The sequence below is a fragment of the Medicago sativa genome, chromosome 7 (genome assembly GCF_051527215.1).
Source record: "Medicago sativa cultivar Bolivia chromosome 7, Bolivia_mono, whole genome shotgun sequence".
Classification (NCBI taxonomy): Eukaryota; Viridiplantae; Streptophyta; class Magnoliopsida; order Fabales; family Fabaceae; genus Medicago; species Medicago sativa.
The window spans coordinates 72,058,653-72,083,323 of NC_140755.1; the positions used below are offsets into that span (position 1 = coordinate 72,058,653).

Below are 24,671 nucleotides of genomic sequence, written 5' to 3' on the forward strand. Positions count from 1 at the left end.
TCCAGAACCCTCTAAAACCACCCAAAATACGTAAATACCCCTGTTGCTTGGTTCCCAAGCAACCAAAGCCCAAGCCCATAACAGGCTATAAATACCTCTCTTGAGAATAGTCTCTAATCATTGGTCCAAACCCTAGCAAACGATTCTGAACCCTAGAATCCCTTACCGTACTTTTTGGCAAGTACAGTTGGCGCCGTCTGTGGGAAAAGGTAAAACTAACCTTGACCACATTTCTGGATCGCAAATCGTGATTCGAAAACCTTGAACAAGACCTCCAAATCGTCAAAACTCCCTTGCGATTTGGAAACCCTTCCCCTGTTCAACCAAACCTAAACCGCACCTCACGTACGGTTTAGAGAAAAGCCCCACCATGGCGACAACCGAAGAATTAGAGACCATGCGAACTCAACTCACTCAGTTAAAAGAACACAACGAGGCCCTACAGGCTTCGATGGAGACCATACAGCAAAAACAGCAAGAAGAAAAAGATGAGTCGAACCATGGCGAGATGGATGATCCAGAGCCTCAACCCTTGTCCGCCGAGATTTGGGGCGCACCAGTCATAGAGAACTTTAAGCCTCCTCACCTCTCCGTTTTCGATGGGAAAAGCGATCCCATGGAACACGTCACGGCCTTCAACACTCGCATGGCCGTCGTCGGAGCTCCTGATTCCCTCAAATGCAAATTATTGGCTGGTACTTTCTCTGATGCCGCCTTGCGCTGGTATATGAACTTCCCACGCTTCTCCATCCTCAGTTATCCAGATATGACAAGAAAACTTATCCAACAGTTCTCTGCAAGTCGCCACCGTAAGGTCCCCGCCACCAGCCTTTTCAACGTACGACAGGGGCACAGTGAATCCCTCAGAGACTACCTGGCGAGGTTCAACGAAACAACTATAAAGGTAGTTAATCCCAATCAGGAAGTATTTGTGGGTGCTTTTCAGAATGGCCTTCGGGCGGGCCAGTTCAACGAGTCGCTAGCTCAGAAACCTGCTGATTCCATGGAAGAAATAATCGCCAGAGCAGATTGCTATATCAAAGGAGAGGAAACCAACGCAGAAAAGAAAGCAAGGGACGTCAGGGAGCGGGCGTCGACCAATGCTGAACGGCGACCTTATCAACCACCTTCGAACAGGGACCGCGCCCCTTATCAGAGAGCGGAAAAACGAAACTACGCGCCTTACACCTACAAATCACGCACGGAGCACTTCACTCCTTTAAACACCAGACCAGAACGCATCATGAAGGAAGTCTACGAAACCAAGCTAATTCGGGAACCACCCCCACGACGATTCAACACCATGGGAGCTGACAAAGACAAATGGTGCAAGTATCACAGAATAAAGGGTCATGATACTGATTCGTGCATAAATTTGCGAAGCGAAATTGAAAGGTTAATACAAAATGGCAAGCTGAGGGGATACACCCAAGACCGCCGGGGTGAGGACAGACACGAGGGGAAAACAAGAAGGAGGGAACACCAGAAGGAAAGAGGCACACACTGAACACAATTTCTGGCGGCTTCTCTGGAGGAGGAGAATCGAGCTCATCCCGCAAGAAGTATGTAAGACAGGTCATGCTCTGCCAAGAATATGAGAAGCAAATCCCAGAGCACAAACCTGACGTATCCTTTACTGCGAAGGATTACAAAGACGTCGTACCACATGACGACGATCCCATGGTGGTCACACTACAAATCTTCAAATGGGATATAAAAAGAGTGCTAATAGACCCAGGGAGCTCCGCTGACATCCTCTACTACGACACTTTCGATCGAATGGGGTTGGATCCAGAGCAATTGCAACCCTTCAGAGGCACATTGGCGGGCTTCACCGGCGAGCAAGTCCATGTCAGAGGCTACATTACTCTTAAAACAACGTTTGGCCACGGATCTCATGCCAAAACTATTCGCGTACGGTACCTTGTAGTCAACTCACCAAGTTCCTACAACATCATCATTGGGCGTCCCGCTTTCAACCTGTTAGGCGGTTTCCTATCAACGAAATTCTTGGTCATGAAGTACCCCCTCGATGACGGAAAAATAGGCACTATCAGAGGCGACCAAAAGCTGGCCAGAGAATGCTACCACAATAGCCTGCGCCTGCAGAAGACTCGGAAGAAATACGCCGACGAAGAGGCACACGAAGTCAACATGATAGATCTCGACCCCAGGTAAGATTTCCAACAAGAACGAATAGAACCCACCGAGGACCTAAAAGAGATCTCCCTCGGTCCTGAGGCCCATCAAACGACGAAGATTGGCACGTCGCTTAGTGAAGAAGAAGAGGCCGCCCTCATCGGTCTACTCCAAAGGAACCTAGATCTCTTCGCTTGGCATCCATCCGAAATGCCAGGGATGGATCCTGACATCGCTTGCCACCACCTATCTATCAAGCCAGGAATAAAACCAGTTGTACAACGAAAGCGAAAGATGGGCGAAGAAAGAAGGAAAGCCGTGGACGAAGAGGTAAAGAAGTTAGTAGACGCCCGTTTCATTAGCGAAATCAAGTACCCCACATGGTTGGCTAATACTGTTCTCTTAAAAAAGGCGAATGGTAAGTGGAGAATGTGTGTGGACTATACCGACCTAAACATGGCGTGACTCAAAGATCCTTACCCACTCCCGAACATCGACCATCTCATTGACAACGCCTCAGGTTACAAAACTCTGAGTTTTATGGACGCCTACTCTGGTTACAATCAAATTAGAATGGACCCCTTGGATGCTCCCAAGACTGCATTTATGACTAACACGAAGAACTACCACTACGAAGTCATGTCCTTCGGCCTCAAAAACGCCGGAGCCACTTTTCAAAGATCTATGGACATGGCTTTCGCCCAACAAATAGGAAGAAACCTGGAAGTATACATCGACGATCTGGTAGCAAAAACAAAGGAGGGACGCAGCCATACCGAAGACTTGGAAGAGATTTTGGCCCAAGTAAGAAAGTATAGAATTCGGTTGAACCCGGCTAAGTGTTCTTTCGGGGTGCAGGCGGGAAAGTTTTTAGGATTCCTCTTGACAAGACGGGGCATAGAAGCAAATCCAGACAAGTGTCAGGCGGTTATCAACATGAGGAGCCCCTCCAGCATCAAAGAGGTCCCGCAGCTAACAGGACGTTTAGCAGCGCTATCTCGTTTCCTATCCTGTGCCGGCGACAAAGCCTTCTCCTTTTTCGCATCCATCAGAAAGAAAGAGAAATTCGAGTGGACGCCAGAATGTGAAGACGCCTTCCAGCAGATCAAACAGTTCTTGTCTAGTCCGCCTATCCTTCAACAACCGAGTCCGAACGCCATCCTATTTCTATACTTGGCTATTTCTGAGAACGCCATGAGCTCAGTCCTGGTAGAAGACTCAGACGCAGGAGAAAGGCCAATCTATTTTGTCAGCAGAGTTTTCAAGGGTGCTGAATTACGATATCAGAAGCTTGAGCGCCTGGCCCTTGCGGTGGTAACTACGGCGAGGAAGCTCCGACCGTACTTCCAAAGTCATAAGGTTGTGGTAAAATCAGATTATCCTATCAAACAAGTCCTCGGAAAGCCAGACCTAGCTGGACGGATGGTCGCTTGGTCTATAGAACTATCAGAGTACGATGTTCAGTTCGTACCAAAAGGGAGTATTAAGTCCCAAGTTTTAGCGGATTTTGTCGCAGAGCTCACATCACCTGCACAAGCACGCCCCCCGTTTGTGTGGCTTTTATCCGTCGATGGCTCCTCTAATTTAAAAGGGAGCGGGGCTGGCGTCGTCTTGGAGGGACCAGATGATATCCTCATAGAACAATCCCTCAGATTTGAATTCAAAGCAAGCAACAATCAAGCGGAGTATGAAGCGCTAATTGCTGGCATGATTTTGGGGCAAGAAATGGGAGCGGAAAACCTGAGAGCAAAGAGTGATTCTCAGCTAGTGATGAGTCAGATTACGGGCGAATATCAGACTAAGGACCCCCAACTCATCAAGTATTTAGCAAAAGTACAAAACCTCGCCAAAAGGTTTGTGTTCTTCGAAGTAGTTTACGTACCACGAGAGCAAAACGCCAGGGCTGACCTACTGGCCAAACTCGCCAGCACCAAACGACCAGGCAACAACAGGACTGTCATCCAAGAAGTTATTATGACACCCAGCACCAATATCGAAAGCGTGCATCACATCGTTGAGGGAAAGGAGGGATGGATGGAACCATTGCTAAGATACTTAACGGGGTCATTCACGCCTGAAAACAGCGAAGAAGAACAGACAGTGCGGAAAAGAGCATCCAAATTTGTCGTCGTGGCAGGAAAACTTTACAAGCGAGGGCGAACGAATCCATTGCTGCGCTGCCTGGGAGAGGATGAGACCCAATTAGTTTTGCTTGAAGTACATGAAGGCGTTTGTGGCAGCCACATTGGAGGGCGGGCGTTGGCGGCAAAGCTCCTCCGCGCAGGATACTATTGGCCCACCATGCTTCAGGACAGCTCAGACTTCGTGGAAAAATGTGACAAGTGCCAAAGATTCTCCGACAAAAAGCACGCCCCAGCCCAGGAGTTAACCTCTGTCTATTCTCCATGGCCCTTCCACAAATGGGCGGTGGACATAGTCGGACCTTTTCCTCTCGCCCCAGGACAGCTGAAGTTTCTTATCGTAGGCGTGGACTACTTCACTAAATGCATCGAGGCGGAAGCAGTCGCCAAAATAACAGCCAAAAGGGTCAAGAAATTCTACTGGAAAAAGATCATTTGTCGCTTTGGGCTCCCCAGATGCATAGTATCAGACAACGGAACTCAGTTCGCAAGCTCAACTGTCGTAGACTTCTGCAAGCACTTGGGAATCCAAACGAACTTCGCTTCAGTAATCCATCCGCAGGCTAATGGGCAGGTCGAGTCAGCAAACAAAGTCATTCTGAACGGAATCAAGAAAAAGCTAGAGGCGGCCAAGAGTCTTTGGACAGAACAGCTACATGAGGTAAGTATAATGGTCAAATTAATCTAAACTATCAAAATTAAACTCATTTGTTTTGAAATATGCCGTGAAAAGATTACAATAAATGCCACGTCCACGTAAGTACAGGTACTATGGTCATATCACACTACTCCGCACTCCACTACCAAGGAAACACCCTTCACAATGGTTTACGGCGCGGATGCCATGCTACCCGTGGAAATAGATACTCCCACGTGGCGGCGAGACGCGTTTTCAGAAGAAGGTATTGCATTGTTATTAGACCATCTAACACATTTTTTGTGCAGGAAAACAAACTTTACTTCAGACGAATTTACAGAATTGTTTCTCCAATTTACGTTGTTTATTTCTTTGAAAAAGAAAATGAAGTAGGTATGGCAGTCAGCATGGATATCATTGACGAGGTCAGGGAGCAGGCCCACATTCGAGATTTCGCCGCCAAACAAAGAGCGGCTCGCCGCTACAATTCTAAATTGGCGCCCAGGGAAATGAAGGAGGGCGATCTGGTACTAAAGCAAGTTGTCGCCCCAACAAGGATTGGCAAGCTATTTCCCAATTGGGAGGGCCCCTACAGAATCCGAGAGAAGTGCTCGCATGGTGCATACAAGCTGGAAGAGTTGAGTGGGGTGGCTATTCCCCGCACCTGGAATATAGCTAATCTACGCCATTATTATAGTTAATGTCTTATTGATTTATGAATAAGGTTGGCATACAGCCACCGCTATGAATATTGTTATTTTTTTCAAGTTATTAAAAGAACATGAGGTTAGGGTAGCACTCTTTTCCCCTGCAAGGGCAGGGGTTTTTAACGAGGCGCCCTCTCCTTTTCATATATGATTGCCTCTGCACATGTTACTTGTTATTTTCATTTTTTAACAGACCAAAAATCAAATAGAAAGGCGACGACGCAACACGGATAAATAAAGATATCGCGACCACCCTGTAGAGGGTTCGACTAAATAAGTCGCTAGCAACAAACTAGGCGGCCACCCTAAAAAGGGTTCGACTAAATAAGTCGCCGAAAGAAACCCTGTAGAGGGTTCGACTAAATAAGTCGCTAGCAACAAAATAGGCGGCCACCCTAAAAAGGGTTCGACTAAATAAGTCGCCGAAAGAAATAAAGATATCGCGACCACCCTGTAGAGGGTTCGACTAAATAAGTCGCTAGCAACAAAATAGGCGGCCACCCTAAAAAGGGTTCGACTAAATAAGTCGCCGAAAGACATAAAGATATCGCGACCACCCCTGTAGAGGGTTCGACTAAATAAGTCGCTAGCAACAAAATAGGCGGCCACCCTAAAAAGGGTTCAACTAAATAAGTCGCCGAAAGAGATAAGATATCGCGACCACCCCTGTAGAGGGTTCGACTAAATAAGTCGCCAGCAACAAAATAGGCGACCACCCTAAAAAGGGTTCGACTAAATAAGTCGTCGAAAGAAAGAAGAAACGTAATCGCCCTAAAACGAGGTCGATGAAAGATAAATCGCCAGACAATCAAATAAACTGCGCACGCCATAAAAAGAAATTTACACCAACAAAAATATTAAGGCGCCACAAACTCCAAGGTCGCCATGATCTTCCGCACAGAAATCATAGACAGTCGAAAGAAAAATTGCAAACATAAACGAACGATTTCTCGACCAACAAACAGTATAGAAGGCGTCAGTAAGACACAACAAAATAAGGGCAAGATCAATCGTCCTTAAATCGAAATAAATATAACCTAGGCCGCCAACACAAGCATTGTTTGAACAAAAGTAGTATAAAATTCGCAGAAGTATAAGTCAAAGACGCCATAACCGCCATAGTTAGTTACAACATGAAATTCACTCATCATCTACCAGTTGACCATCCACAATGACTTTGAAAGGATCAAGCTCCTCCATCTTGGCCTCTGGATTAAAAAGTAAAACTTGTTCGGTAGCCAGCTTGAATTCGTTCTGAAAATACAGAGCTAGGGAGCGCCTCCCCTCATCCACCGCCAAATTAGACTTCTTCAGAGCCGCGTCCTTCTCATCTCTATCGTTCTCAGCAGCTTCCTTTGCTCGCTTCATCTCCTCCAAAGCCTTCTCTGCAGCTTTCTTTTCTTTCAACGCATCCGATAGTCGCCCCTCCAAACCAACAGCTTTGTGCTTCCGTTTCTCCACGTCCTCTGCAGCATCCAGGTGTTTCTTCTCCAATGATCCATACTTCAACTCCCAGGCATGACTCAACAGCAGAGTACGAAGGGCGGCCGTGCCAACATCGGCGACCAAGTCACTGGACTTTGCCTTCACCGCCGCTTCAACATCAACCTGGGCAAATGGAACCTTCTCTGCCATGTACCTGCGAAACATACAACCAAGCTCGTTTTAGATTATAATAACCAAAGTCAGGATCCAGAAGACAATAAGGAAAGGAAGTTTACCGGCGAAAGTCAAACTCTGAGTGCCAGAACGACTCCATGGCTTGGTCGTTCAGAGAAGTACCCCCAACATTAACACGCGTCGAAGGGCGACTACCTCCTGATCTGGCGCCCTTGCCGGTTCTCGCCTTCTTGGAAGATGGCGAATCAAGATGAACAACGGCGTTCCCATCAGCAACTAACTCCGGCTCATCAGCTTCGGTACCCCCAGCATCACCCTTCGAAGAAGCCTCCTTCCTTTTTAGCTTCCTCAAAGACATTCCCGCTGGATCACTCGTCACATACCCTTCAGGGTTCTTGCTCGCCTCCAGCTCTACAAGGTACTTCCTCATCTCCGCTCCAGTTAAAGGCAGCATCTCTTCTGCAAAGGAAAAAGAAGCAAAAAGAGGAAGGTCAGTGAAAGCAAAATAGGAACCAGCAGAATACGACAAACAAGGCCAAGTAGGACACTCACGCAAGTAAGCCGTCAAGCGTTTCTCATCACCTTCCCTATTCAACAGTTCATGAATCTTGGTCAGAGGAACCTCTTCAAGGAATTGTACCAAGGTTCGTTCATAGGGAGACATGGCGTCCAAGTCATATCCTCCCACCGCCAGAGGATTATTTGTCCACCTGAGAGGAAACTTGGGCTTGCCATCCAACAACACTGACGAAGTTGAACACCCAGGCAATCCCTGAACTCTAACGAAGGTATCGCGCCACTCCTTCTTAAAGTTGCAGGCGTATTGAGGAAAAAGTCGTTTCCCTGAATGAGCAGAAATGGCGATCCACATACCTTTATTGACGTCTTTCGTCCCATAGAAACAAAGGAACGCGCCAACTGAAGGCTCCAAACCTAAAGCCTTACACAGTATCTCGAAAGCCCTGATAAACGCCCAACTATTAGGCCAAATTTGGGTCAGAGCCACGTTTAAGAACTTCAAGACGTCCATTTCAAAGGGCGTGAACGGTATCTTCACGCCAAACTCTTCGAGAACGGTAGTATAAACAAAGTACGACTCGTCACCCTCACCAGCCATCTCCTGATCACAGACTCGTTCGTCAGGATCGCAAGATAACAACACCACATCCTCCTCACTCGCAGTTGCGGAAATATCAAACTTACTCCTAAACAGATCTACAGCCGAGACATCAACGTATAGCGACTCCTCCATACGCACTTCATCCGCAAAAGAAACCATTTCTACTGAGCTAGCGAAGGAACCCTCGTCTTCGGATCCTGGTAAGAGTTCTCGAGGTGGTAGGTTGTCCTGGAAATCGTCCTGTGTACCCTGAGTTCCTGGAGTAGCAGACAGAATCACACAGTCACTATCCCTACCCGAATCAACGCTAGAATCACTAGACAAGTCACTAAACAACTCCTCTCCGTGTAACCCGAAATAGTACTTATCCCAGTCAATAATCCCATCTGGCCCGGTGGCATGTCGCAAACATTCCTTCCTCAGCTGATCCCTTTCGTTTGGGTCAGTAGGGCAAATTAATTTACCATCCGCGTCACAATCCCTAATTAAAACCATCCCCCTAGAAACTATGATCGCACTAAAAGTAAAAATGAAAATAATACGAGAAGAAGTGACGAGAGGACGAAAAATACCTGTATAGGAGTTTAGCACAAATCGTCGAAGCTTCAGGCAGCTAGAATAGCGAAATAAAGAGGAAGAGAAATGGAAAAATGTTGGAAAAGCCAAACACAACCTTCTTATAGGGAGGCGAGACGTTCGTTTTTGGGAAGCGTGTCGCAGACGATTGAGTAGGGTTAAGTCATAGGATCGTGACACGTGGCATTCATCAGTGAAGCAGAATACGAAATGGTCACCGTTAAGTTGAACGCGCCGCGAATGTCTATCACGCCCCCGGCGTCGTAAGGTCATACCCTCGGCGTTTACGCGTTCATAACGCGACTCAAACACTTCGCCTCGTGTTCCCCAAGACTCGTGCTTGGGGGGCATGGACGTTACCTGAACGAGTTAAGCATGATATACCCATCCTCAGGAAATATTGGAATGTCCCATCACAGTCATAAGGGCGTGCTCCGCACACCAATCACACGAACGCCCTCGAGAAGTAAGACAAGGGAGTACTAGCTCCATAAGGCAACAACGCCTCATGACGTATCCCAAACACTTCGCCTTGTCCCAAGACTCGTGCTTGGGGGGTTGTGGACCGTCATAACCTTCCCAGAAGACTTGCTGAAACTCAGGAAAATCCAGTCTATGTCATCAACACTTCGCCTTGTCCCAAGACTCGTGCTTGGGGGGCTGTGGACCGTCATAATATACCAAAGGCTCAAAATCCCTCCATAAGGGTCTAGGCGCCCTCCTGAAGGGCCAAGTCGCCCACTAAAAGGGACAGGACACCTTCGGAAAGGCTATCCAGGCCCAGGCGCGTCTTCCATGAGGGCGCCGCCTCGCTAGTCTCCAGAACCCTCTAAAACCACCCAAAATACGTAAATACCCCTGTTGCTTGGTTCCCAAGCAACCAAAGCCCAAGCCCATAACAGGCTATAAATACCTCTCTTGAGAATAGTCTCAGATCATCTAATCATTGGTCCAAACCCTAGCAAACGATTCTGAACCCTAGAATCCCTTACCGTACTTTTTGGCAAGTACAGAAAGACACAAAAGAGCACACAACATCTGGTTCGGATTTCATATTCCGGAATTCACTAACAATCTTGTCCGGATTATATAATCCGGACCAGGGGTATTTTTGGAAATTTTGCAGGGCGCGCGAGAAGGCAGTTGGGTGGGAATAGTAAATCTCTTAAGGAATATGTCTCCAAAGTTACTACCATATGACATCATCAAAGACATCATGCAATGACATCAAGATTACATCCTCATAAGTGGCTTCCAAGCTTCTACAATCAAGAGAACAACTCATTACAGCTTGCAAAAGCGTGTCAAATATTTCTCAAGTCTGGCAGTACTTAGAGAACATTCTGGAGATAATGAAATATTTCTCAACTCATTGCAGCTTGCTAAAGCGTGTTAAATATGATAATGATGAATGATAAATGTAACTTTTGATTACTATATGTATATTTAAACTTTTAGTTCAAGTCTTTTATTGTTTTTCTTCAGATTTTAGTCTCCTAAAAGGTTTTCATCACCACTTGTGGTCTTTACTTAAAAGTCAACCCATGTGTAGCATTTAAAATTAAAAAAAATAGATATAAGTCATGTTTAAAATATTATAAGAATCACACTCCAAAAAAAAATAGAAGTTTTTAAGAAAACATGAATTAAATATGAATTCTTATGTTTCTGGTGTCTAAAAATTTATATTTAACTAATGTTTTGTTATAGAAAATCATTTTTTCCAGGGACATTCTTATAATCTTCTAAAAATTTATGCAAAAATTCATTAAAAAATTAGAAGGGTACACATGACTTGACTTAAATCTAGACACCAAAAGTATAAAGAAAAAACTTTTGAAGTACTAAAAATCAATTTTTTCATAGAGATTAAAATGAGAAATTGAAACATTTGTAGACCAAACTGTATTTAACCACCATTTATTGATCATCCAAGTCATCTTCTCTTTAAATTCTCTTTTGCCTTAACACATCGAGGATGGGTGGTTTTAAGTCATTTTTTGACCTACGTCACCCCTCTAAATTTTTTTTCCCTTTCTTTTCATTTAAATAAGTGGTTTTCACATATATCAAGTTCTTTTTTCTTGTTGCAGTGTTCGTTTGTGTTTTTCGTCCTCTTGTGCGACGTTGCTTGATTTCACATCTTGTTGCAGTGTTCGTTTATTTGGTTTCTATTGAAACATCGACTTCAGTCAACTACAAATTCATAAATGATTTGAGTGTCAACGTTGCAGATCCCGAAACATGAGTATTCCGGTGACGTAGATTTTAACATATTATGTGTAGGTCTTTTCACGTTATTTGCTATTAACTTGAGTGACGTGAATTTCTTTGCAAATTCACCCTTTACGTTTTTAGCGATGTTGAACATGTTATTGTATCTGATGTTGTCTATCAATTTAAATGAATGAATATCATTTTGTTTTTGTTTAAAAAAAATTAATCATCCAAGTCGTCAAGTCTTATCCTTCAATTTTTTTGAATGGATACATACATTTGTGTGGTAGTACATGCCAAAGATTCATAGATAGTCACATAAATATATTGTGTATCTAGCAACATGCATGACATGTCCCATAATCTTCAAATTTAAGCGAGGCTAAAACATATTTTGATATATAAGGCCTTTATTTATATGCATATGAAGCCTTTTTATTATAAAATTTGAAAAATTATTCTTTTTGTTCGTAGGTCTAAAAGTAAGAGTTTTAGTGGCCTTACCCTCAGAACGGTCTTGACGATGCTTAGAAACATTGGCCACATTCTAGCTTCTTTTTTTTTGGGTCAATTTGGCCACATTTAGCTTGTTTTTATCACTTCCTTTTCTTTTTTCTGAAATTCGTTTGCATCCCAGGCTTTCATGTGCCCTATATATTTTTGAACGTGTCTAGTTCCCTAATCAAATATATTTGAACTAATTTGTGGCGAGATCTATGATATCACCCTCGACACTTCCAAGACTATCGTTTTCAACTTTTACAACATCTACAACCTTTTTATATCATCTTCAAATTTATTAGCATCTTCATCCTTAAAAAAATCTTCAACTATGACATCACCCTAAACATGATTGAGCTAATTATAACTAGGCTCCCAATCCGATACACCATTTTGGGCTTTTGGCAGTGTCGATCCTATAGTCAAGACGTAGGAGGAATTGGACCGTCATCTTTAATACTCCCTCCCCATTTACAAGAGAAAGTTGACTTTTTAGATACATTGAATAATGTATGTATCTAGTCAAGAACCTAAACCAAATACATAAATTATTTAATGTATCTAAAAAGTAAATCGTCTTTTGTAAATAGGACCGGAGGGAGTATATACCTGCAATAATTATAAAGTTACACGCAAACAAAAACAACACTTAATATAAACTAAAAAAAGTATTCCAGAAGAAACTTTACCTACATAAAATGGTTGTTATTCACATGACCAATGCACATGAATTGGTTACCATATCATATTGCACCACGTAAAGGAAAATATGTTTTCGAGACTCCGTTTATGGTCAGGAGAACTACCACATACACCCTCCGATCACTAATATAAGCAAAAATTCACTTTTTAGATACATTCAATTAATGATGTATGTGACATATAATAAAGACTACATACATCATTAATTGAATGTATCTAAAAAATGGATTTTTGCTTATATTAGTGACCGGAGGGTGTACATACTTGTGTGCAATAAGAAGGCCCATATCTAGTAGAATTATCCATTTATATTCAAGTGTTAGGCTGACTCCATAAGAAGTCAGAGCATGTTTTACCTATCTGAATCATGTCTATAATCCAAATAGTTGGACATAACCCTAACAGTTACTATTTAGATCTCATGTAAGATCAAAACGAATAATGGAACACAACTCAAGACAGTAAAAATAGGCCATAAATAGTACAAAATTCACAATGACCATCATTAGAGACATCCATTGCATGAATAGAGGCGACTAATTCATTTTTGGAAAGTTGTGTTGAACTGAAGAAAGATTAGTAGACTAATTAGACACCGGATTTGGATTCTCTCCATTGAAAATTTTCTCAAGTTTTCTCCATTGAAATCTCAACCATCAAATATGAGAGAGAAAGTGAGTGTTAAATTATAAAGAAAAGTGGTTAGTGGGTTTTAATGGAGGAGATTTTCAATGGAGAAAACTTGAGAAAATTTTCAATGAAGAGGATCCAAACCCCTTAGACACCCACTCTTACTCTTTCTAGTTGGACATGATAACTTGGATTGTGAAACTGGTGTATCTGAATGCAAAAATTTTAAATTATCAAAGAAAGACGGTGATCACTTGATTGACTGTTCAAAACAATCATCTTGAGCAGACTATCCCTCTTTAGTGCACCTTTGTATATTTTTTTTTTTTGGAGTTGGACACATTGAGTTTGTTTCTGGAAAAGCAAAGTGACGAAACTGCATTTGCATATGTACCTTCATAGTGTAATCATAAACATTAAATTGGACATTCAGAGTATAATCATGTGTTAAAATTCATAAAAAAAAAAAATCTGAATTTGGTTATGCTTTGGTGCTCATGTGTTTCAAAATATACAGCTTGAAAGTGTTTTACTAATTTCAAATTCTATAATCTGAAAACCCCTGTGACAAAAACATTTGAGAAACAAAATCTTCAATTATTGGACTTCATTTGGACATCTTTAATTTTAGATATGATTGAAATACCACATAAAATCCATGTTGATTTCTCAATAAATCTCAGCATTACGTTAAACTAAAGAAATAAAACAAAACTACGTATGAAAAATTTCTAGTTAATAAAGGAAACGACAACATACATATGAATAAATTCAAGAATAAAAATAAATAAACTATATCAAATAAATCCCAAAATTGACTAATGACTAAAGACAATTAAAATAAGTAAAGACAAAAACAATAAAAAAATACACATATGATGGATAATTATCAATCTCATATTATTCCTAAAACAAATTTTGTTCCCATTATACACTATATTTACTATTTTGTGAGTTTCGTTGTATTTCTTTACCATATTACATATGCAGAGTATCCATTGGCAATCAATGACTAATCTGAACACGAGAATCTTATTGGTCCTCTTTAACAGGGTCTCCCTTTCTAACCATATTTTATGTAACCACGAGATTTGAACACACTACGTTATTTCAGACATGTGAGTCTAGTCACACCCATACCAACATATATAATGTTGGGTGTCCTCTCCCTATTACGAAAGTCTGGACATGAAATAAAACCTAGAAAAATAAAAGGTTTGTAAAAAAAAAAAAGAATTAACTATAATTACAACCAATATTTTCATTTGAGATCTATTCGATGAGTTAAAGGGACAAACATGATACATCAATATACTAAAGATATATTTGATTATTATTCTAAATATAATGAAGGCTTTCTTGCAACAACATAACTATCAAAAACTAATTTTCCTAAAAAATATATATAAAAAAATTATTTAAGTAATTTAGTTAAATATATCATGAGGGTTTTTACAGTATAAAGTAATAAAACACATTTATGTTTGTTACATTGAAAAGTTGAAAAAAATAATATGGCTGACGTTCTCAAGGTTGTGTATATCATGTTCTTATTTGTTTCTCAATTTTGTGTTGAACCCAACAACAATGAAAGTACGCTCTTTATGATTTTTTTAGATTATATTATGCACAATATTTCACCCCTTTTCAATAATATTTCTTTTCCTTATTTATTTTACAGAAAATTGTGTTTCTGACTCCGATTGTTATGAAAAATTTCCTCGTCCCCGTCATATAATTATGAAGTGCATTAACAATCGATGTACTTTTGTTTGAATTTAAGGTAAAATCTATTTATCTATTATGTCTAAGCCTTTCATTCTTTTTGTTCATCACAATATTATTATTTTTCTCTCACACTTTCATATATTTCTATGAGCTTGCAAATTCTTTGATAGCCTTAAAAGCATGTTACATTTTTTTTTTAATATATATATATATATATATATATATATATATGTGTGTGTGTGTGTGTGGAGAGATATATCAAATAACACCAATATGTCAAATAAGATATCACACTAATTAATCTCATCCATTCAATTTGATTAACCTAAAGACTTGAAACAATCACTAAAATAATTAAATAGTCACATATTTCTTGATTTATCTTGCTATATGTTTCATTTAAGGGAGCTTCTACGGTGCAGTCAAGAAACTGACTTTTTTGAAAAAGTTAATTTTGATTTTAATGTTTGATTCATTTTTAAATTGTTGATTAGTGATTAATGATCAATGGTAATTCATCTAGTAATACTTGCAACATCTTAGACTTACAGGTACTATTTTATCGTTGGAATCTTTAACATGCAAACAAAGTTGATGATATTATGTGATAGTTTTAAGTGTTACACTTTGAGAGGTGTTACGCTTATAACAAGGTAGGATAAAATTAGATTAAGTGTAGTTTTGTTAATCTGATGAATTGATGATACTATAAGAACTGAACTTTTGATGCCATTATACAAATAGTGGGGTGTTACTCATTACGTTTTTTATGTTATAGTGTTAACTTCACCAAAAAAGTCATTCTTATGACTTCACCATAGAATCTTCCTTCATTTAATAGTTAAATTTACACTCAATACTGAATTTATTTTCTCATATATGCCCTTCCATTTCTATATCAAAATATTTGTCTTTATCTCTTCCATTGATCATTTCTCTATTGCCACCACTTCTTAATTTTTTGAAATTGATATTTGTAGCAATGCTAATGTTCCTTTTGTATAATGATATACTTTTAGCAAGTGTACTAAAAATGAATCGAAGTAATAAAATTTATAAGTTCGTATCCACATGGACTGTTTCAATTTCTACTCGACAAAAGCGTTAAAATTAAGGATGTGTTAAAATGAGGGGTTGCACATGAAGTTGGTTTAACAATCATAAAACAAATAGCGAAAATGTAAATAAGTGGTAAAGAATTAAGGAGAAAAATGACCGGTTCTATCGAATCATTTGTTCATTACTGATTGGTAAATTGCACCTATTCTCTAAAATTACTCACCTAATTTAACGATGAATTAACAAATGGTTCTGGTCAATCTCTTGACTCAGAACCTTCTTCTAAGGTTACAATACATCAATCTCTTAAGTGCATACGTAACTGTTAAAGGTTTTAATTGTGCGTTAATTTCTATAACATAACTCAACAATTTTCTATCTCTATCTTAATATGTTAAGCTAAGATGATAGTTATTAGTTAGTCTTATTGTCATATTCTTGAAGGATGTAGGTGATTGTTAGTCATTTTATGTACGTTATATATAGACCATATGTGACAACTACATTTTCCATATTGATATTACAATTTTATATTACGTTCATGGATTCTTGCATGAGCACGCATGTTAACCTTATATGTAATTTTTTTGATATTTGATATGTGAGGATTGTGTTATTTAATGAAACACCATAACTAATTAGCTAGACTATCATTTAAGGTGCCATATTTCGATTTAGACAATATAGAAATTTAGTCCACAATACAAACAGTAAACTAGCGCTTACCCTTAGTCTTCGTAAGCTAAAATGCATTGTCCTTACCCTTAGCCACCTATTCATATATATAAAAAATATAAATCTAAACCAAAACTGGATATGCACCCATATCGGAAATCATGAATAACTCTTGGGAACTCTTTTTAACTTTATATAATCACATATATAACCAACTACAAAATGTGTATCACACAGTATAATCTTGATCAATTTTTACTACAGGGCCCCCAAGCATGAGTGTGCCCACAATTATCTACCTATAGCAAAGTAAAATGTAAGTGATATCCCTCTTACCTACCTTTATCTAAAAAATGCTCATAAATTTTTATTATTATTATTATTATTAATTCTAGAATGGGAATCTTGTTCGGCCTAAATACAACTATGTGCGCAAAGTAATACTTATCATTTCGGGTCTTGATAACAAGTGTCTTTAGTACATTTGTTAAGGAATCGGAAAATAGTAACTTTATATTGAAAACTTTTAAAAAGTTGAATTCACCACTTTTCATCACTCTCCAACATGATTTTTCTATTTTTGTTCCCTTAATCAATGCCCCAAGAGAACTCTTTAGCATTTCCCATCATTTCATGATCTATTTTACCCTTGAATGTACGCATTCTATAAGATATTATATATTTCATTCAATTATCTATTAAGTTCAACCTCAATTGTCATTTAACATTAACATCAAATTCCTAACCACATGCTATTTGAACCGTCATAATATTCCTAAGTACTTGAAAAACCTCCAAAAGGACTTTTAGACCACTCCAAAAGGGCCCTAAAGGCCTTGGGCGCGCCTTATCCAGGGTGCCGCCTCAGTAATCTCTAGAATCCTCTAGAAACCGCCCAAAATACACAAATACCCCTATTGCTTGGAGACTAAGCAACCGAAACCCAAGCCCATAGAAGACTATAAATACCACCCTTGAGAGCCTTCTCAAAGCATCCGATAGTCAGTAAAAACCCTAGCATACGATACTGAACCCTAGTATCCCTTATTGTGCTTTTTGCAAGTACGCTATTCACTAGAATAATTACTTCCATTCCATTTACTAACAAATCGCATGTTAGCTAGATGCAACATGATGCAATCCAGTTTACATTAAAGTAGAAACATAGAAATATCTCAAACAGTAATATTTCAATGGGTTCACATTTGTAGCGCACCCAAGTTCCGAACCAAATCAATTTTTCTCTTTCAATCCAAATCGATTTCTTAAATAAACTACATCAATAAAGGTTAAATGAATGATTTCTATGGCATAACTCCTAACTCAATTAATTAAATTCCTAGGTTTCAATTACTTATACAAAAACTAAGAATACTTTAAGCACTAGTTTTAATCTAACTTTTTGACCAAGTTGACTATTTTCCTCTTTTAAGTGTAGAGCCATGCTGCTAAGTTTCCAAAATACCCTTAGTTATAATGACTAATTCCTATTTTACCCATGGTACTAATTGTTACAAATAGAATGAAATGAAGAGAATATGGTAAATGAGTATAAATTGGTAAATTAAATTTTGGGATGTTACATTTAATGTGATATTTTTTTTGAAGTTATCATTTTCTTAATGTTGAGTCCATGTTATTAGCTTTGTATAACTTGTCATAAACTGACCCTTGTGCAACATTTTAGGTGCAACTTATTTAGAAGGATTTCAAGAATAATGGGAAGATAACAGGGATTTAGAACTTGCTCTGTTTATTTTTAGACAATCACGGTACTTTTATTTTCAGTTTGTATAATATAACTTGGTTTAAAGAAAAAAATTCTATTCGGAAATGGGTTTGTGTGCTTAATAAAATTTACTGTTGTAAATGCAATCATTTCAATTCTGCAAATTTTCTCCTGAAATTAATTTATAGTGCACGTATTTAATTATTTTTCTAACAAAAGTGATAAATAATATTTTAATTTAATTAGTAAGTCTTGCACTGTTTATGAAAGCAAAGAATAATTTTTTCAGTTTAAAATCAGGGAATTGGCTAACGCCTTGGACGAAAATTAGGGTGTTACCAGATCTTTGAGGAAAAATCAATTTTTGTGTTTGCATTGCAATTTAAAATATTGCATGTTGATTTTGAACTTTGATTATTAAGATTCTTGAAAAATGATTTTTGAAAACTGTGCATGAATCTTTGACAGAAATTATTTCTTTTGCTTGCATGCCATATTTAAATTTTTGCGTGGTTATTTTAACCCCTTTCACATTAAGCATACTAAGTGGACTAAAATATTTTCTTTTCCTCTCAATTCTTTCTCTCAACTACGTACATACACTAAAAATCACACTTTTTTTTACTTCTAAATTCTGTTTCATTTTTCTCATGTGGACCTTCCTTCAACCATTTATTTGTTTTTCCTTCAACCATATATTTATCTTTGTCTCTCTTTTTAACTTGAAAAGCTTCTTCCCCACCAAAACAGCCTTTCTAATTTTTTTTTGGCTTAAATGTGTCATTGGTCCCTGCGTTTACACCATTTTTTGGTTTCAGTCCCTGCACTTTTTTTTGTTTGGCTTAAGTCCCTGCAGTTTGTAAAAAAATTGCTATTTGTCCTTCTGTTAAACTGCTGTTAAAAAAACAAACGGAGTGCCACGTGGACCTGTTATTGCATGCCACGTGGCACATTAAAAACAAAATTTTAGAATTAAAATAAAGAAATAGTTTTTAATTAGTTTTATTATTATGGGTTAATTATGTTTCTAGTCCCTATAAAATAGCGGCCTTGTAAGTTTAGTCCCTACTTAATTTTAATAGCATTTTTAGTCCCTATAAAAAAAAATTTACTTATAATTTTAGTCCCTGCTAAAACAAAGTTTGATTAATTATCCTTAAACTCTTAAATTTTTGAACGATTTTTTTGAGACAAGATTAGAACACTATGAAAGGTTCGTTTACTAAAATTTAGAATTTTCTGACATGAAATGAATTAAATATGAATTTTTTAAAACGACAAAAGTTAAAGATAAAAAGTAATAAAATCTGGATGTAGAAATCAAATTTTACGATAATTTTTTGCGGACGAACTTTTAGTAATGTTCTAAACATGTCTGCAAAAAATTGTTCAAAAATTTAAGAGTTTAAGCATAAATTAAACAAATTTGAATTGAGTAGGGACTAATACTTAGTGCAGAAAAACAAAATTAGGGACTAAAAATGCTATTAAAATTAAGTAGGGACTAAACTTACAAGGTCGCTATTTTATAGGGACTAGAAACATAATTAACCCTATTATTATTAAATTAGAAATAAAAAAGTAAAGAAAGGGGATGTATCGTAAGAGAAACACGATACAAAGAGAAAGGGGTTGGGAATGAATTTCAGGGAATCAAATTAAACTACAAATCAATTCCATTTTGCGATTCCCTTCTCGTTTCGGTGTGATATCAGTTCAATTTGAGTTGTGTTTTTGTTTGATTGAGTTGTGTTTTGAGCTATCTTCTATGTGTTTTGAGCTTCCATGATTCTACTTCAGTGTAATCTCCTCCACCTATCAGATTTGGCTTCGAGGTTCTCAATTTGAGGCATGAGAAATAGAATGTCGAAATTCTGCAATGTTATTTTTACAATCAATCAGTGAACACCTCTGTTCCATGGCTCTGATATTTTCAATCTTTGAAGATAGAATCCAAGATTTGTGCGATTGCAATTCTTTCTCAGCTTGAGAATTGATATGCAGGTCTTAAAATTGGATGCTCAAAGGGAGTGGAAGATAAATTGAAGTGAACTTATTAAAGTAGAAAGAGTCGTTGAATTTGAGTGCAATCCATTGGTACGAGTCGTTCATGGACTGCTGAGGAAAAGGCCATTGCTGATGAACACAGTTACAGAGGATGTATTGTTAAAAGATATTTAAGATTTTGTCATTTAGTATGCCACGTGGCGTGCAACAACTGGTCCACGTGGTACTCTGTTTGTTTTTTTAACAGCAGTTTAACAGAAGGACAAATAGCAATTTTTTTACAAACTGCAAGGACTTAAATCAAACAAAAAAAAGTGCAGGGATTAAAACCAAAAAATGGTGCAAATGCAAGGACCAATGACACATTTAAGCCTTTTTTTTTTATTACTTATCTCTCATAACTAGGTGATAAAAGAAACTCGATCATACAAGAGCTCTTCCTTCTTTCTTTGGACGCAAATCTATTATCTTTAGTGCATGAGATTTTTCCTATCTTTCTTTAATATTTTAACCCATTGAATACATTAAGACAATAAGATAATGATTTTGTTTGGGAGTTTGGGGAATATTGAGATAAATTAATGCTTATGATTCTCCCTAAAAAAAATTAATGCTTATGATTCATATATTTTTAATATTAGTAACAAAAAAAAATATTTTTAATATTAAAATATTATAACAACATTTTTTTTAAGGAAAAAATATTATAACAACATAGAAAAAATTTGAAGATTCATATAAATCCCTCCAAAATCCCTCAAAACCCTTCTCCAATTCAACTTTTTAGCTCCTCCAAACGTAGGAAGGTTTTGCATATAAAGAAAAATTAACCTCCCAATTAAAGTCATCCCCTTCCAAGGTACTCAATTTATTCTACTTGCTTCTTCTTTTTTATTTTCAAAAATCTCCCCTCCCTTTCCTTTCAAACTCGCAAACAAAGTCTAAGATGATGGGACATTGCAATTTTTGTAGTTTTTGGAATAATAACTAAAAGAAAAAACATTAGTAAAACCATAAACCACCTTTATCGTTCTTGCATCTCCATGCCGTAAGTCTTTGTCTGTAATTGTCACCACAATGCTATTCATCCTCGTCCATAAATAATCTTTACTACAAATACTAATTTCTCCTACACTACAAGTAATGCTCTTTATATATGGTTTCGTCTATGTTTTTATTGTTGAAGAACAACATTAATTCATGACAGAAGCAGCGAGGATGGTTTCAAGGGCGAGTCTTCTAATTTCTTTGTTCCATAGTTTATACATTAAAAAATTGAAAAAGGCCAAATTTTAATTGAACCCCAATTTTTATTCTCCCCCGAATCCGAATTTAACATTAATTTGTAATTTTTTTTTTAAGGAAATATGCTTATAGCATTTCATTAATAATAAGAGATTCAATACAATCGGGTATATGAAAATAAACAACGGGACTAGCTAGTAACGTGACTTCTCTTGCAAGAACATGAGCAACCCCGTTTGCTTGTCGCCTAACAAACTCCACCCTAGAGTTGGTAAACAAAGAACGGAACAGAGACCGACATGATGAGATAATGCACCCAAATTCAGAAGTGTCGTCTCGATTAGCATGGAAGGCATCACAAGTAAGGTTGGAATCCGTTTCAAAATCGACGTTGTCAAATTGCATGTCACTTAGCCATTGCAAGGCGGAATGAAGACCCAACGCTTCACCAACGTCCACAGAATAAAAACATGGGTAACTAACAACCTTAGCCAAGACAAATGTACCTTCTGAATCCCGAACACAGATACCCACGCCAGTACGGTTAAGATGAGAGGAAAACGCAGTATCAATATTACACTTATACCTTCCCGGCAAAAGGTGTTGCCAGCTAGACGGTGTCACGGATGTCGAGGTGCCAACTGCGGTCGAATTTTCCCCCTCCAACGGATGGCTGCAGTTGTTGTTGGGGAATAGGATCAGCTATGGGTACATTAGCAAACTGCCAATCAACGACCAAATTCTTAGCTCGCTCAACAACCGTGGCGCTTACCTCTGTGACATCATCCCAAACTCGAAGATTTCGGTGCTTCCAAATACTCCAAAACGTTGATGCCAATTGTTGATTAAATTCAACGGACAAAGTTTCCAACAACAGAATATTAAATCATAACACCACATTTTTATAAGGAAAAAAACACTCTAATTTACTTTTTTTTTAAGAAACACTCTAATTTACTCTTTTCTATTCCAATTGGAGTTTCCATTTTTGCTTGGCGGCTTCTTCGTGATCGTCTCCCTACAAAAGTGAAATTGGCGACCCGCGGTGTTCTTTCATCTGAGACGTTCCTTTGTGTGTCTGGTTATGGTCAGGTGGAGGACACAAGTCATTTGTTTTTGTCGTGCAGATTTTTTGGCTCCATTTGGCCTTTATTGCGGTCGTGGATTGGTTTTGAAGGTGCAGATCATCACTTTATTACCGACCATTTTACTCAGTTTATCTTCTCCACAGGTGGATTGAAATCTAGGAGGTCTTTCCTCCAGCTTGTTTGGCTCCTTACTGTTTGGACATTGTGGAATAAGCGAAACAATAGGTTGTTTAACAATAGAGAAAGCTCTATTTTTCAGCTATTATAAAAAATTATTAAGTCTTATTCTTTATGGTGGCTGAAAGCTAAACAGACTGTGTTTGTATTTGGTGAACATTTGATGTGGGCAAGTCCTTTGTCGTGTTTAGGCATTGGCTAGTCCACTTTGTGTACTTCTTGAACTGCTTGTAATTTTTAGTGTTCTCTTCGGTACGCCTTGTGCTGTGGGGAATGCTATAGCAGTGTTAATATAATTTCATTTTGGCTTGTTAAAAAAAGAGAGTATATTATGTTTGTGTTGTTAAATTTATATTTTCCCTCATATTTTGAACTTAAACTTAGAAGGTTATATACTTTTATTGAAACTCCAATTTTCTTACGCCTCACTTCCTCTGAAACAAATTCATTTTTATTTTAGTGGCTAATATTTTTTTGTCTCTAACTTGAACTATAGTTATTGTTGCTCTAGAGATTGAAGGAAAACTAAATTTTAAATCAGGGTTTTTGAATATTGACGTGTTTATGTTGATATTGTTGTTATAGGAGATTGGAGAAAGGGGATTCGTGATGTTTGTGAAAAAAATGGAAGAATAAAGAAGGGATAATGACTTAAAAAAAATTATTAAGTTTTCGGACACATGTTTTAAAGTTCAAAACTAAGTGAGGGTTTTAATGCAATATTTTTTTTGGGTTGAAGATTAAGTTAGGTTGAAGATGAATTGTTGGATTGAGTTTATGGATTGAAGAAAGAGTTCAGGGGTATTTTGGTCGTTTCGTAGTTGTCTGATAAGTTGAGGGGCATTTTCATCACTTCATGCGTCCTTTTGCTGAGTCATTGACCAATCAACATTGACACGTCAGTAGTTTAGTGACGTGACAGAGATTAACTGGGTTGAGGGACCAAATTTTAAGTGATTAAATTTTGCAATGTGGAATTGAAATAATTAAGAAATACATGGACCAAACTTAAAATCGCCTTATTTGCACGGACTAAAAGTGTAAATAAGCAAAAAAAAAAAAGAGAAAAACAAAACAGCACGGTATCTCTCTTATTCCAATAAACCATCCTCTCTCTCTCTCTTCAAACATATCTCTATCTGCATCTCTCTCTCTCTCTCTCACAGCTCTCTCTATCTCTGTGTTCACGATTTTGCTTCTTTCTGCTGACAAAATGACGGAGATGGTGGTGAGATCGGAGATGAGATGGAGGGCGACAGTGGTGTTTGTGAGATCTAAGGATCAGACGACGGGTGACGAAGGTTGTGATGAGATATGACGGTGCGATGTTGTGGTGGTGAGATCCGACAGTGATACGGCGAGCGAGGGTAGTCGTGATGGTGAACGGTGATACGGAGGGCGTATGTGGTGATGGTGACGACGAGATGAGAACGTGAGAGATGGTGAGATGACGACGTGGATTATGGGTGAGGAAGAGCATCGACAGTGGACGGTGGTGGTGGGAGACGTCGGTGGTCAGCACGAAAGAAAAAGATGATGGGGTGGAAGAGGATTGGAGGAGACTGACTTCAGAAAGAGATGGGAAGGAAGAGAGAGAAGTGAGTGTAAATAGACAAAATTAGCCCTAATATAATTAATAAAAAATTGCCACATAGGGGTTGTACAATGGGGTTTGCCACCTAAGGTGTTAACCTATCACAACTCAAATCTAAAAGGATAAAAATCTAAAGGAATAAACAAACACAAATTTGTTGATTTTGTGAGTAGCACGAGGAAATCAATTATTTTTGGGTTAAATATGTTTTTGGTATCAATAAATATGTCAACTTTTCGTTTTACTCCCTCTAAAAAATTTCTTCAACTTTTAGTCCTCCAAAAAATTTTCATCTTCACTTTTGGTCATTCCTTTAAAGTAAACTCATACGCATAATTCATATTTTTAAATGAAATTTTGCAATTTTTTATAATATTAT

General features: G+C 38.2%; 1 protein-coding gene and 2 long non-coding RNA genes across 3 annotated transcripts; 2 read left to right on the forward strand and 1 right to left on the reverse strand.

Annotated features, from left to right (window-relative positions):
- The first annotated feature begins 370 nt into the window (after positions 1–370).
- Positions 371–1,507, forward strand: LOC146908198 (uncharacterized). Its single transcript, XM_085729241.1, has one exon. The coding sequence runs from the start codon at positions 371–373 to the stop codon at positions 1,505–1,507; it is 1,137 nt and encodes a 378-aa protein (XP_085585367.1).
- An 11,143-nt stretch (positions 1,508–12,650) lies between these two features.
- On the reverse strand, positions 12,651–14,174 carry LOC146908199 (uncharacterized). The gene is made up of 2 exons (XR_015017914.1): positions 13,965–14,174; positions 12,651–13,384 (listed from the first exon to the last, which is right to left on the reverse strand). It is a non-coding gene; the product is annotated as an uncharacterized LOC146908199 (long non-coding RNA).
- A 2,537-nt stretch (positions 14,175–16,711) lies between these two features.
- Positions 16,712–18,327, forward strand: LOC146908200 (uncharacterized). The gene is made up of 2 exons (XR_015017910.1): positions 16,712–16,768; positions 18,140–18,327. It is a non-coding gene; the product is annotated as an uncharacterized LOC146908200 (long non-coding RNA).
- Positions 18,328–24,671: the final 6,344 nt, after the last annotated feature.